Source organism: Sebastes umbrosus, chromosome 10 (genome assembly GCF_015220745.1).
Source record: "Sebastes umbrosus isolate fSebUmb1 chromosome 10, fSebUmb1.pri, whole genome shotgun sequence".
Lineage (NCBI taxonomy): Eukaryota > Metazoa > Chordata > Actinopteri > Perciformes > Sebastidae > Sebastes > Sebastes umbrosus.
This window is the reverse complement of record NC_051278.1, coordinates 31,899,067-31,913,405: the sequence shown is the minus strand read 5'-3', so window position 1 is coordinate 31,913,405 and position 14,339 is coordinate 31,899,067. Positions and strand designations below refer to the sequence as shown.

Below are 14,339 nucleotides of genomic sequence, written 5' to 3'. Positions count from 1 at the left end.
ATTATTGGATAGGCCCTCATTCATATCCCTGTAACCGGTGGAGACGCACAGGCCTCTGGCTTTAATAATTCCTCTCTCTCTCTCTCTCTCTCTCTCTCTCTCTCTCTCTCTCTCTCTCTCTCTCTGCTCAACATTTGGATGTCTGTCCGAAAGAATGTTACTCATCAACCTCTTGTTGCGCTTGTCTCAGGTCAGTGTTACAGAATAAAAGCCCCGTCCACTCCCTTCCACCCACCGACCCCAACACTTTGCAACACACACTCAAACACACATCTTGCAGTAATCAGCTCAATTAGTGCAGGTCGTGGTGGAGAGCGGCCGAGGTGAGCGCTGGGAGGTTGTGAAAATAGAGGCTTGGCTATTAGAGGAAACCAGATCTCCATTCATCAGCGGCTGTAATAATGAGCGCTTCAGAGCCGGAGCACTCTGATCAAACTGATCAGTGGAAACAAGTGGTTTACAAACACTGTCACGGGCCAGTCACGGGACATACTGTCTGCTTGAATAAACCTGTATTTACCCTCTGTCTGAAACACTCAGTTTTAGTGCATTTAAATGGAATTGCAACAGAATTGCTTTGCCTGGCAACAGTTTGGGTCCATGTTTACTTCCTGTCAGCTGATGTTATTAACATACACTGCAACCAGGAAATAAACTGGGACACATTTAGAATGTTTACATTTAAAACCGTGTAATGGTCTTAATATAGTATATTTGTGACATCACAAATGGACAGAAATCCTGTCGGCTTGTTTCAAAAGCACAATTTCTGAATATGGGCTGTGTGTATTTCTCTGTATATTGAGCGGTTCGATACTTTCACAGTATTTATAAAGCACTTAAACCTGCTTTATAATATAAAAGACATGAAAATCTCACTTTTTACAGTATTGGACCTTTAAGACAATAAATACAAATGAGGATATATGTGATGTATATACAGATATACAGATTGCAGTTAAGGTGCAAAGGATAGACATATGTTATATTCTGATGAATAAGAGTTAAGTATAAATTGCATACTGATGAAAAATTGTATAAAACATGTTGTATAAGAGTATTATAAAGAATAAATTACATATACAGGTGGAGATATATTCATATCTATACACAGAGAGGTTATGTACATACAATAGAGCTATATATGGGACTAAGTGAGTATACATATAAGATGAATATTAGAGAATATATGTTATATATAGGTGGAGTCATAAGTTATATAGGAGATGACGATATGTCCTTAGGGACTAAATTAATATTATATAGGATGAACATTACACATTACCATGAATGCAATGAAGATGCTTTGTATTCACATTTTAATTGCTTGCTGTACTTCTGTATTTGCTCTGTAATATCCTCTCTGTGGAAGTGGCTTTGGATGCATTCTAGTCTAATAAGTATTTAGATCTTATATAGGGGCTAAGTGAGCAGGTGTTGATTGAAGATGACAGTTTCTTCAAACTTTTTCATATCAAAGATGCATTAAAAAAAATCCAAATTTAATAACATTTTATCCTTTAGAACTCCATCTATGCTGAGATTATTGTTGGCTGTGATTATGAGCAAAACTGGGTACCTGTTGTAAAGCAAGGTGGGATGATAGCTGGCCAAACAGTGTATCACTTCATCAGAATAACAGCTATATGAGACCCCCTAATGGCCCCCAACCTGGAACTCCTATAAGGCCCCAGACCCTATTTTGGTTGCATCTGCTGCCGTCATCCCCCAGAATAATCCAAATGACTAAGGACAGAGTCTGTTAGGGATGAACTAGGCTCATAGGCCTTCATGACACATGGCACCGGTCTACAGGGAGGCGACACACTCAGAAGTTATAAAGCTGAGGGGAAAAAAGAAGAAAAATTAAAGGAAATAAATTAAATACATATTTTTATTTATATCTCCATAACCAGCCTGGTAAAGAGTATTTTCAGTCTGTGAGGTCATTCAGATAAATTATTACACTTTACAACGAATATCTGAACGGCCTTTTATATGAAACCTCAGGGGGAAATAGTGTGACCACTGTGCAGCTCTTTCACCAGTGGGAGAGCCCCATGTGTGTGTTTGGGCTCACTTACGAGGCATTTAGGTGTGTGTGTGTGTGTGTGTGTGTGTGTGTGTGTGTGTGTTAGATGGATGGAGATAAGTTTGATCTGAAATCGGTTTAAAATGTTCGTCAAAATGTGTTGCATTTATCCGTCTCGTTCTCTTATTTTCATGATGTGTCTCAATCACTGAAGTCACCAAATTAAAAGACATTCAGAACGTGATTTAATTGTAAATTTGCAATTTCATTCATGACTTTGTGAAATTCTTCTTCTTCTTTTTTTATTTTATGAGGAAATAGAACTCATTCATTATGTGATTTTCTTGTTAGGGCAGTGTACTGTATGTAGCCTATAAATCCTTACTTGTTTTCCTCTCTATCCATTCAGGCGGTCCCCCGGTCACCCTGACGATTAGCCGACCATCAGTCAGCTTAATGCCCTAATACTCTCCGAACTGCGCTTCAGGCCAAACCAAAGTCAATTTATTAAACAAAAGGGGGGAACACAACACGGAAACTGGGATGAGGCTCCTCTTACAGGACTCCTCATCTCTGCTGATAAACGAACTGCAGAATTACACCAATAATTCCTCGACTTCATCGCAATAATAGGCCCATACAGAGGGGATACATGGACAAATTGGTTCCTGATCGGAAACAAAGGTGAACAGTGAACCTGTGATCTAATGATTATAGATTTAATTTTTTATACCCCTGAGATTTTATGGATCTCTTTGCCAGGACTTTAGAAGTGCTGCTGATAGTTATTTATTTATTTATTTATTTAATGCAATTTTATTTATTTATTTTGAAAATATAAAATTGATTTCTTCACATATATCAAATTACGCCTATTAAATACTAACCAATAATAATAATAATAATGAAAACATATTAATATATGATATATACATATTAATATTATCAAAATGTAAAAATATTAATTTTAAACTTTTTGAAATTATTATTTTATTATATATTTTATTTATAATTTTTCCACATACCTGCCTTTCATCTAACATGCGTCAGCAGCTAATTTTCTGTCTTAAGTGAAGTCTGTTCTAGCTGAAACAGGTCTGTGGTGTGTGTGTGTGTGGGGGGTGGGGGGAGGTGATGTGATAGCCTACTGTACTGAGTGTTGGTGTAACTGACAATCGTATCTCTAATGAAGAGGTCCCATGGTGGTGAGGCAATAGAAATCCACCAACTGGTCAATCCTTTTGACCCAACAATCAATAACACACATGCCCGTCCGCGTGACGCACGTCACCATATATATACCTGACAACACCAGCAAACCAGATGACAGTGTTTTTCTGCTGCCGCTTTCTCTTAAGCTGCAGAGCAGAGGTCTCTCATCGGCCGAAAGCTCATCGTTTTTCATCAACAAGTATCATTTCCTCCTGTGACTCATAAATCCTCCTGTTACCTCTAAACTCCATTCTCTCACTGCTGCCTTTGTGTCTCTCTGCATCATTTTATCTTAATCATCATATTGAAATGATTACTCTTCCAATCTTATCGTCTAATCCTGCTTGTGATTTTGATGATCTCTGACTTCCATCTTCCTCCACTGTTGCACTAAACCGTGTCAGCCAGATGACTCAAATACAAACGGAAAACTTTGGGCTCACCGGTGCTGCTGCTGCTGCTGGTTGCTGGTGGTGGTGGTGCTGCTGGTGCTGCTGGTGCTGCTGCTGGTTCAAGTCGTTTTTGTCCTCCGCTGCTGCCCGACAGACTCTCTCCCTCTCTGCTCTCCGTCCAACAAACTCTCCTGCACGCACGAACCCTCATGTCACGGCTGCACACCTTCACATTGTTTGCCATTCTGTGCGCTGCCGCGTGCCGTCACTGGCTCACCCCTCATTTAGATACTAATGATAAACATTATCACCGCAATGTTCTAATGAAATACAGAAATATAATATTCCTTTGGGGATCACAGATATAGGAATGTCATCTTCATACCAGATTAGATTAAAAAAAATCCTTGAATTATTTATAAAGTTAATATAAACCAGCTATAGACACACTTACAAAGCTCCTTCGGAAATATTGTAGCAGTCTTTAGACGTGCAAAGTTCTCAAATATTTTTAATAAATTGCTTTCTAAACTTGACTTTTTGTGCTTATTTTTTATAGTCTTATATTTTTCTTGTTTTATTAACCTATTATTTGTAACATATCTCTCTTATGACGCTGTTTTATGGTTACATTTAGTGGCATGCATATTTTCAATAATGTATCTGATCACCTGTAGACCAAAATTTATATTTTTTTATATTTCCAAATGACTAACAATTTTACAACTTCAAGTGAACTTAGATCAAATTGATCTAAATTGATTGGAGGTGAGAAAACATAAGAAACATAATTCTGGTAGAATTAGTCTAATTTATTTTAATCTATATATATTTTTTTATATATATATTTTTATTTTGGCTTGCCTTAAGCATGTCAGGTATTTTGCGAGCTTTTCATTAAACGCTTCATTACTTGTCGCGACAGCTGACAGACATTTCACTTGTATGAAATGATGAAGCGACTGACTTTAAAGTTCCAGGTGTTGGTGCAAATCTTGATTGATTTGTGAGAGCCGCTGGAGGCATGAAGGCATGAAGACATGAAGACCTAGTGCAGCCGGCTCGGTGCGCTCTGGCGCCATCCTTCCTCCAGCTGCGGGACCAGCACCACTAACCCCCCTACCTCCACCCTACCTCCACCCCCTCCGAGCTCCAAGCTCTTTGGCTGCCCGAGGTGTCTGTCAAAGTGAAGGGAAAGAAAAAAAAAGTGTTTTAGAAGAAAAGTCGGAGCGCTGTTTCTATTGGTAGGCGGGCTGGTCGTGAAGGGAACAATCGGGTGGACTCTGCCAGGGAGCCACCTCAAAGCAGATCAGGTTACTGTGAGTGACAGCGTAACCATGGCAAATAATTTGACTAAGGCTATTGTCTTATCCTCACCATCCCCGGGTCAGATAACCGACCAATCAGAGTTCATATAATCGCTTGTCTTGCCAGCTTAGAATAATATTATTAAAAGGAGCCAGCGAGCCGGTCTGCGGGAGTAGGTGATGTAGAAACGGCTGAGAAAAGGTGGAGGAGGACGGCTGAAGGAGCAGCAACTTTCTCTCTTTCTCAGCAGCTACAGGAGGATTTGTCGCCTGGGGTTTTGCACGGCTGAATGGACTTGAGTTGATTCCACCATCCGCGGCTGGATATTACCTCACCTTGGGCTGTTTTAACTTTTACACTGCTCTTTTGGGACCTTTTGTCGCTTATGGACTTAATGCGTTTTGATTTAATGTGAGACTGAGAGGAGGGGACGTGGAAGTAAGGCACAATATAATCTCTATTGATTTACGTTGTCGCCATGTCCATGCTTCCGACGTTTGGTTTTACGCAGGAACAAGTTGCGTGTGTTTGCGAAGTCCTCCAGCAAGGAGGTAACATCGAGCGGCTCGGTCGCTTCCTCTGGTCCCTCCCGGCCTGCGAACACCTCCACAAGAACGAGAGCGTCCTCAAAGCGAAAGCCGTGGTCGCTTTCCACCGGGGCAACTTCCGCGAACTCTACAAGATCCTGGAGAGCCACCAGTTCTCTCCGCACAACCACCCGAAGCTGCAGCAGCTGTGGCTCAAAGCGCACTACATCGAGGCGGAGAAGCTGCGAGGCCGGCCGCTGGGCGCCGTGGGGAAGTACCGGGTCCGGAGAAAGTTCCCGCTGCCTCGATCCATCTGGGACGGAGAGGAGACCAGCTACTGCTTCAAGGAGAAGAGCAGGAGCGTCCTCCGGGAGTGGTACACCCACAACCCGTATCCATCCCCGCGGGAGAAACGAGAGCTGGCCGAGGGCACGGGACTCACCACCACGCAGGTCAGCAACTGGTTCAAAAACCGACGGCAGCGGGACCGAGCAGCTGAGGCCAAGGAGAGGTACGAGTCAACTTCAAATATTTAGCAGAAAAAGGGGAATATTGTAGTATTTTTATGATTATAACATCAGGCCAAAATAGACAGAAATCATATTTAAAACAGGCACCAGTGTTTCTTCGGTAGGTCTATATGCAGCTCTTAAAAATAAGTGGGCTGACCTACATCTGGCAATTTATTGCATTGACCAAATATTAATATATTTTTCAGTTCTTATCAAAACGATCCAGTTCTCTCCACGCATCTGCGTCTGTTAGTGTAAAGTTATATCAGAAGCAGGCACTTTTGTTCATACTTTTGGGTTCAGTAAAATCACTGTTGTGTGTGAGAGTTGTGCAGGCCGCGCGTAAAAGTTGAAAAGGCAGAAAATGAAAGGCTTGTTGTCGGGTAAATTACAAGGTTATAAAAGTCACCACTTTTATGTTTTAATCACAATTATTATAACATTTGATTTGACATTAACATCAGAGAAAAAAAAGTTTGAAGTACCCTCCAGATACCGGAGTGAACACATATAAGAGAACATCTCAGAACACGTTTAAAAGTTGTTTTTCGGTGTAACTGATGTGGAGCCTTCGTATTAGCCCGGTTGACATTTAATTGGGAGTCGTTTGTACATTTCAAAGTTTGGAAATGACACAGGCAGCCGTGCGGAGAGGCCTGGGAGACGTATTTCAGTCAGGTGTTCTCCGGGTTGGTGTCTTCTTTCAGCCTCTGGCCACTAATTCAGGCTGAAAGCTCCACGTAAATCACGTCTTCCCACTGAGAGAAGCCTTACTCACCACTGCACACACACACACACACATGGACCGCTCCATACGAGACAGGCACACGTTTAGCAATAATTAGAGCTGTCATTTATTCACACGTAGCACAGGCCGAGAGCTGGCCCACTCTGATAGGCGTGTTTACCCTCAGGTCACTCTGGGTGAATTCATTTGCCCTAAACACAGATAGGCTACTAAACGCAGGTTCAATAGATTTATTATCTGTGCACTGCTGTAGTGAAGTGAGCCGTGGCCTCTAATTATTTCAATGACTTACTTATTGTCTGCAACCTGGCACACGTGCGCATTGACGCATTAATAAATAATTCGACTAAGAATTTGATCATTTGTATATATTAATGATACTTATGATGGCTATTGTAAATATGGATTGGTCTAATTAAGATCCCAGGAGGCTACATACAGTAGATACATGGACAAACATATTTTGCTTATTTATTTTTTTTAAGAATGATGTTTTTGTTGTTTTTACAATGTTACAAAAATATGAATTTACAAATATTTCATTCGCACATTTAGTCTATTTTTATTGATTTATATATTAAATTATCTATATTTATTTATTTTTATCACTGTAGCTAGTTTTAAAAATGTGTAACAACTTGATCATTTTGCACATATTTTTTCCTGATATGTTTTAAGAGTTTTTGTGTGCGTGCACCACCCTGACATGTGATTTTTGTATTTTTTGTTGGCAGAGAAAACAACGAGAACTCCAACAGCAATAGTCACAACCCATTGACTTCTTCCATGAATGGAAATAAATCTCTATTGGGGAGCTCGGACGACGATAAAACCCCTTCGGGGACCCCGGATCACACGTCCTCGAGCCCGGCCCTGCTGCTCGGCTCGAACGTCGGTTTACAGTCCCTGCACGGCCTCGCGCCCCCACCGGGACCCAGCGCCATCCCGGTACCGGGCGGCATAGACTCGGTGCACCATCACCACTCAATGCACCACGACTCCATACTGAACCCTATGTCTTCGAATCTAGTGGACCTTGGCTCTTAAAAAGAAGGGGGACAGAGAGCACCGGCTCTTGTTTTTTTTTTTTGTTTTTTTTGGAAAAGTAACGAGGTGGCGCGAGCTTCAAGCACTTGCGGCAAGGTGCGAGGCCGACCGACTGGAACACTGCAGAAACACAGCCACCGTAACAAATCATTTCGTCTCATATTCAACCGTTAAAGTCGGTTTAAACAAGTGGGAAGAAATGTGCCAGTGCGCAGCGCACTTATCCCCAAATTAATCCTGCTTGACTCGAGAAACAAGAGTCAAAGCAGAGCACTTAAGAAATTTAATTAAAACAGATACCATTCATTGGCATATTTTTTCTCTTTATTTCCCTTAAGGGAAATGTAATTTCGAAAGATTAATAGAGATTATGACTTGTTAAAACGGATCATGTTTGCAGTGCTGGTGCAGACAAAAGGTGAGGTATAGGTCGTTTTAGGTAAAAAAAAAAAAAAACGAAAAAAAAAATGAAAAAAAGTATTTTACTGGAATGTAATAACGTAACATGCTATATTGTTGAAAACAATACCAATAAAATGTCTTAATTCTTGTTACTATTACCGTTGTTATTTGAGGGGTGTAGATATATCAGCAGACTGTATAGGCACAGTGTTGAAGACCCCAGCGCCTTTCTGTTTACATACACATGGTTCTCCAAGAGAACCAGAAGCAGTTTTCTTTTTTTTTGTTGAGGGGGGTGGGGGGGTGATGATGGGGTATGATATTCTCAAGTGTCTTATGAGAGCCGTGATAAGATGAAATATCTTAATCTCTTGATATTATTATTATCATTTGGAAAGAGACTGCATGTAAACTTTGCGATAAATGATGAAACAATTCACCTATAGTTTCATATACCCTTTACAATAAAAGAAAAAAAGAAATACATGGATTGAAAATCGAGAATTTCTTTTGAATGTTTCTTGACATTTTTTTGCAGAAAAAAAACAGTCTGTTTCTATAGTTTGTCTCCTCCTGGGTGACAAATATCAGTCTTTATGCAGTCACAGGGGCTCTTTACTGGAGAGAGTGTGTGTGTGCATTTTTCAATTATTTCTTTGCACTTTTAATTTTTATGTTTAATTGTATTTTCACGAATCTGACTTTGCAGAAATACTCATTAATTATAGATATAACTTTAAACGGCCTGCGGTGGAGCTGGATCTCATCCATGCTTCACTATTTCCTCTGGCCGTCTGAATGTGCGCTGAACCAGCAGCTCCTTCTATAATAACGTTAGTGAAATGTATAATCAGATAGCATTACCCCAAAAATCAAGAGCTCTTAGCCTTTGACACATATGGCTGCTCTAAGAAAGAGGATATTGTCCCTTTATGTGTGGCCAGTCTGCCGGCGTGCACGGGTCCATATCCCGGGATTATCTACCATCTAATCAGAAATGCTGCGAAGGGAAGTCGTTTCTCCTCATTCACTACAAGTCCAGTTTCCAGGCTGGCTTTTGGAGTTCAAATGGAAATGCAAGAACTGGGGTCTAAAAAATATTTTCTGGAAATATGTGAAAAGAGGAAAATAATGCAGTAAGATCTTTTAGATTTAGGATATTGTAATTTAATATTATTAAATTGGTGTATTTAATTAGATGATTTGAAATAGTTGAATTATTGCGTTTATTTAGTTTAATGTAATGGCCGTTTGTTAAAGTGATGATCCCCCGATTTAAGGTCAAAGTTCACCTAAATCCTCATCACAGATGTTAAAAGGACAGAACGAGAGAGAGGCTTAATGCAGTGCTTTGTGTTAAAAAAACACGAGTAGAAGAAGAGCCGGTGGCATGAGGCCATGACGGGGCGAAGCCGGGAGAACTGGAGACGAGCTTTTCCAACGCGGGAACCTTGATGTTGGAGTGATGACACCTTATCTGTCCGCGCTCGGTCGAGGAGAACAAAAGTACCGTAGTGTTTGGAGGAGCAAAAAAAAAAAAAAGAAAGAAAACACAGAAGTGGAAACGGGCGTTGAAAGAAGACACTTTGTTTGAACAGCTTCAGCCGCGCAACACCTTCAGCAAGTCTGCTGCATGCCCGAGAATAAGCCCTAAAACAACAGCTTTTAGTCCTTTCATACTTTCATTAGCTTCAATACTTTCCCTTTTTATAAGCTTCAGGTGCTACCGGAGCGCTCGGGTGCATTTCATGCTATTTTTCTATGTCTTATTATCACAATAATAATAATAAGAGTATAATGGAATATTTTGGTGCCATATTTGTATCTTATTCATCTCGTAGTTGATGTGTGGTGTTATCGGATTGTTTTGGGTAAATTGCAATTATGCATGATTATAAACTATGATGAGGACTTCAAAGATTATATGTTTACCAGATGTTGATTGGTTGCCAGGTTGACATGCTCATGGGTGGAGAACTATTTTGAGAATTATTAAGCGGCAGAATTGTGGTCCAGTAATAAATGGGCTCTAATGTGATTGTAAACATGAAAAAGTGTGTGAATCATCTCCCTTCTGTCTGTAAAGGCGAAGGATCAGTCGCACCTTGTTGGGCGCATGCAGCTTCTGGCGCGTGAAGGTCAATTACACGTGCAGCTCACTTTCTAATTAACGAGGACTTGAGTGCATGTGGGTCTTCTCAAAACAAGCCTACGAGGAGACATAACACGGAATAGTTGGTCTCTCACCAAACCAACCCTGTAACCCCACAAAGAGTTAGTGATTTTCACTTCCCTCTCTCCTGTTTCCCATAAGGCTCCAAACGTGAACTCCAACTGGCATTGTGAGCGCGCCATGTGCGCCCGCGGAGGGCGGAGGGGAGGCTGGTAAAAAAGATTTTTGGGCAGAAGATGTTAGGAAAATCCACCAGCATTGCAGAAAAGTACTAACAAGGCGCACTGGTTATAAACTCTGACGTGATTCTGCAAAAAAAAAGCAGCAGGAGCAGGAGCTGCAGAGGAACCGGGCTAAAGAGCAGGCAGGTGTGAACTAGTCCGGGTTTGTCTCGCACAGGTTCGTCTGCAGGCTTTCTGATCAGTCTGTCACCGCGGGCTGAGGATGTTGCAGAGATTAAACGTCAAGTGTTCAACAACTTTAGGCAAACAATAGTGTAGAAAAGAAGTTAATGCCACTTGGCATGAGGAAACCAAAGCATTAAACAGTCAGCAGAGAATGTTGAGCTCTGGCCTCGTAAACATCACATCCATCCACTTTTATAAGCTTTGGAAGAGTTGTTCTGACCCGAGATCTGTTCTTTTTTTGTTCCAGTACTGAACAAATTAGTGAGTTGTTATTGTCATCATGATTACATCACCGCACAAAATGCATTTTAAGCATGCTAGTTTAGTGAATAACAAAGTTTTGATTGCTATTTAGTTCATGTAGCCCATTAAAAACAAATAATGCGATTTAAACAGACATGTATCCGCGTGCTGCTGCAGATTGTAACATTTATCATTATTTCATATGCAGTTTGGTTCACTAAGCTAATTTATTTGCAGCTTAGAACTAAATGACAATCATTTCTTCATATTTCCCATTTTTTTTTCAATCGCATAAAATAGCAGCGAACGGTTAATAATTGAATCTAATGCGAAAGATTAATCATTACATTTAATTTTTGCATTAGGTCAGGCAGATGCAATTTAATTTCAGAGCTTCTCGGCTTATTTAATTACGCTAAAATAATTTAAAATTACGGACTTTTTAGTCATAACAGTTTTCTTTTTTTTGTCATTTTGCCGCAATTTTTTGGAGGTCTCTTGTCTGGATTTAAGCGTCGTTTACTCATTACATAATAAGGCAATGAAGTCATTAAAGAAGATTAAAAAAGGCAAAACAGTACAGCCACATGAAGACTTATTTTATATTGCCATGTTGTATTCATTATTAATTGATAATTGATTATTGTGTTCACGCAATTAACAAAAACGTGCATTCAAATACAATCATTTAGAGTATACATTTTCTCGACTTTTTAAGGGGGCGTTTACTTTGAAATCCTTAGCAGATCTAATACTATATATATATATATATATATATATATATATATATCATATTTTTTAGTAACCTGTTAATTTTAGATCAGGTTTCCCTTCATTTGAACAGTAAGAGGAGAGTGGACAGCACTCCAAAAGGATGACTTGTTTTAAAATTCATAGTCTCATCGACATGATAATGATGCTCTGCCTCACTTTCAGACACCATTTATTGTCAAACTAACATGGAAGACTGATAAAGCCATTATTGTGAAAACACTGAATCATCATAATTAATTACAATAGCCAGTAAGTTACTAATTAGAATTTAAACTAAAACCCCTTAAAATGTTTTTTTGTTTTTTTTGGAAAGTAAGGGGAAATTATTTTATGCTAATGCATTTTATTGCATTACCCAAAAGTATTTGAAAAGGTGTTCTGAGTTTGAAAAGGATCAACATGTGCATCCTTCAGCTTATTCAATACACAAAAATCACCAACATTGGAGATACAAGGTTTTCCTCCGACAGCAGGATATAACAACATGCATCAGATGCTCATTTAACTTATTGTTAAGTGATGTTAACGCACTCTGCAGACATGTCAGATACAGTGATGATAGTACTAATGTGAGACATTATTGGTCCCAGTGGGGAAATTCTCCTTTCACTTAGACCCCCTTCAGGGAGGTCAGAGGTCAAACTTTTACAGCAGCAGCCTCAGAGCTGGAAGGGGATTCACTGTTTTGCTCAAGGATACTTCAGCAGAACAGAACTCCCAGTTCTCTGGGTCACGGACGGTTCGCTGACTGGTCTTAAGATGATCCCTAATCATTTTACACACAAGATGTGCAGCAATGAAGTGACAGAGCTCTGATTCCAGGCACTGTCCCGGTTAATTGTCATAAATTTACATTTATTTTCACATTTATTTAAAGCTAGACGGCTAGATAGATAGATAGATAGATAGATGTACTGTATTGATCCCAAATTGGGAAATTATATTGTTATAGCAGCAGGTTATCAAGACAATGCACCAGAACAGTAAACAAAATGTACATATCAACTCCAGAGAAATATATCCATAGACTACACAACATAAAGAATATTACAATACACTAGAAATATACCCGACTACTACAACTAACATAAAAAATATAAAATATAAACCTAGAATAACCTACAATATACATTAGCAAAGTGTGCAAGTCATAATGTTTTGTTTAGTGCATAAAAGAATAATTGAGGTAGTGAATGTGCAAATGTAGATGGGCAAAATTCAACATGTGCAAGATTATTGCAGGAGCAAAAACAGAATGGTAAAGAAACTGTAAAGCTGAGAGTTCTCTGTTAGACAGAGGCGATGCGTTGTAGAGAGTTATTGCTTTAGGCAGGACAGATTTCCTGTATCGGTCCTTGTGACATGCGAAGCTGAATCAGTGTGTTGGAGAAAGAGCTCCGCTGTGTGTCCAGTAGGTGGTGGAGAGGGTGGTCAGGATTATCCATGATGGATAACAGTTTGCTCAGTGTCCTCCTCTCCACTACAACTTCAAAAGTAATCTGGTTTGCAGCCAATTACTGAGCCTGCCTTTCTTAATTACTTTATTAACTCATCAACAACAGATGAAACATTCATATGGAATGTGAATAACATGTTTTAAATTCCTCTTTGGTAATTAAAAAAACATAACTGAGTAGTGAAATAGCTGCTGGACAGTAAACATGTTGCTGTAAAAGGTAACAAAATACACACCTTCTACCTTTGATCATTTTACCCAAATAAGTTGTGATATTTTAGTATCAAGCATAATTCAAGTACGGTATATAATTGTTATATATTTAATTGTTTCCATGACACAGAAGTTCCTATAAAAACTATAACATCTTATAAAAATGTGGATTACATAGCTTATGAAAATCAAGTTAAATATGAAATAAACCCATAGTATATGGTGGAGAGTGCCTGTTGAGCTGAGGGAGTTTTGGGCTGCACCTATAGATAGAACATGGATTCAAATAAAAATGGACACAGACGGTCTGTTCCTAATACACTAATGCTGACAGGGTCAGTGCTTCCAGGCATAGATGAATAGATAAAAGCATGCACATGCACCCAGAACACCCAGCCAGACAGACAGACTGAAGAGTAAAATGAAATGTGTTCAGTAGTATGATGGTGGTTTGTATAACACAAGTCCTCACTCAGAAAGTGAGGAAAGCCGAGACGTGAGCTGACCTGGGAGTAAAACATCAACATTAAAGGCAATCCGAAGAGTTGAACATTTAAAACACAGGTTGGGAACCTATTATTACTCCAAACCATTGACAGGTCCTTTTTTACAGTACAACCAATATGACAAAATTAGAGATATTGACATGTTTTCTGTTAATGTTTGTGTACAAAAGCAATTCATTTTGGAAATAAAGCAGTTTTAATTATGCTCAACTGAGACAAATAAAATGCTTTGAATTATTTGATTATCAAAAATACCTGAAATTTGTATAGTCCAGAATTATACATTGGCCTGATTAGCCTATGACTAATCCCAATAATCGATAATAAATCGATAAAAAGCAATTATTGACAAAATGGTACCACTGGAAATACTTACTTGCAATTTTT

The 14,339-nt window shown here is 39.4% G+C and overlaps 1 protein-coding gene across 1 annotated transcript; it reads left to right on the top strand.

Moving 5' to 3' along the window:
- Nucleotides 1–4,886: 4,886 nt before the first annotated feature.
- Nucleotides 4,887–8,664, top strand: six2a (SIX homeobox 2a). Its single transcript, XM_037781672.1, has 2 exons — nucleotides 4,887–5,982; nucleotides 7,466–8,664. The coding sequence occupies exons 1-2, from the start codon at nucleotides 5,423–5,425 to the stop codon at nucleotides 7,776–7,778; spliced, it is 873 nt and encodes a 290-aa protein (XP_037637600.1). The 5' UTR covers nucleotides 4,887–5,422; the 3' UTR covers nucleotides 7,779–8,664.
- The last annotated feature ends 5,675 nt before the right edge of the window (nucleotides 8,665–14,339 follow it).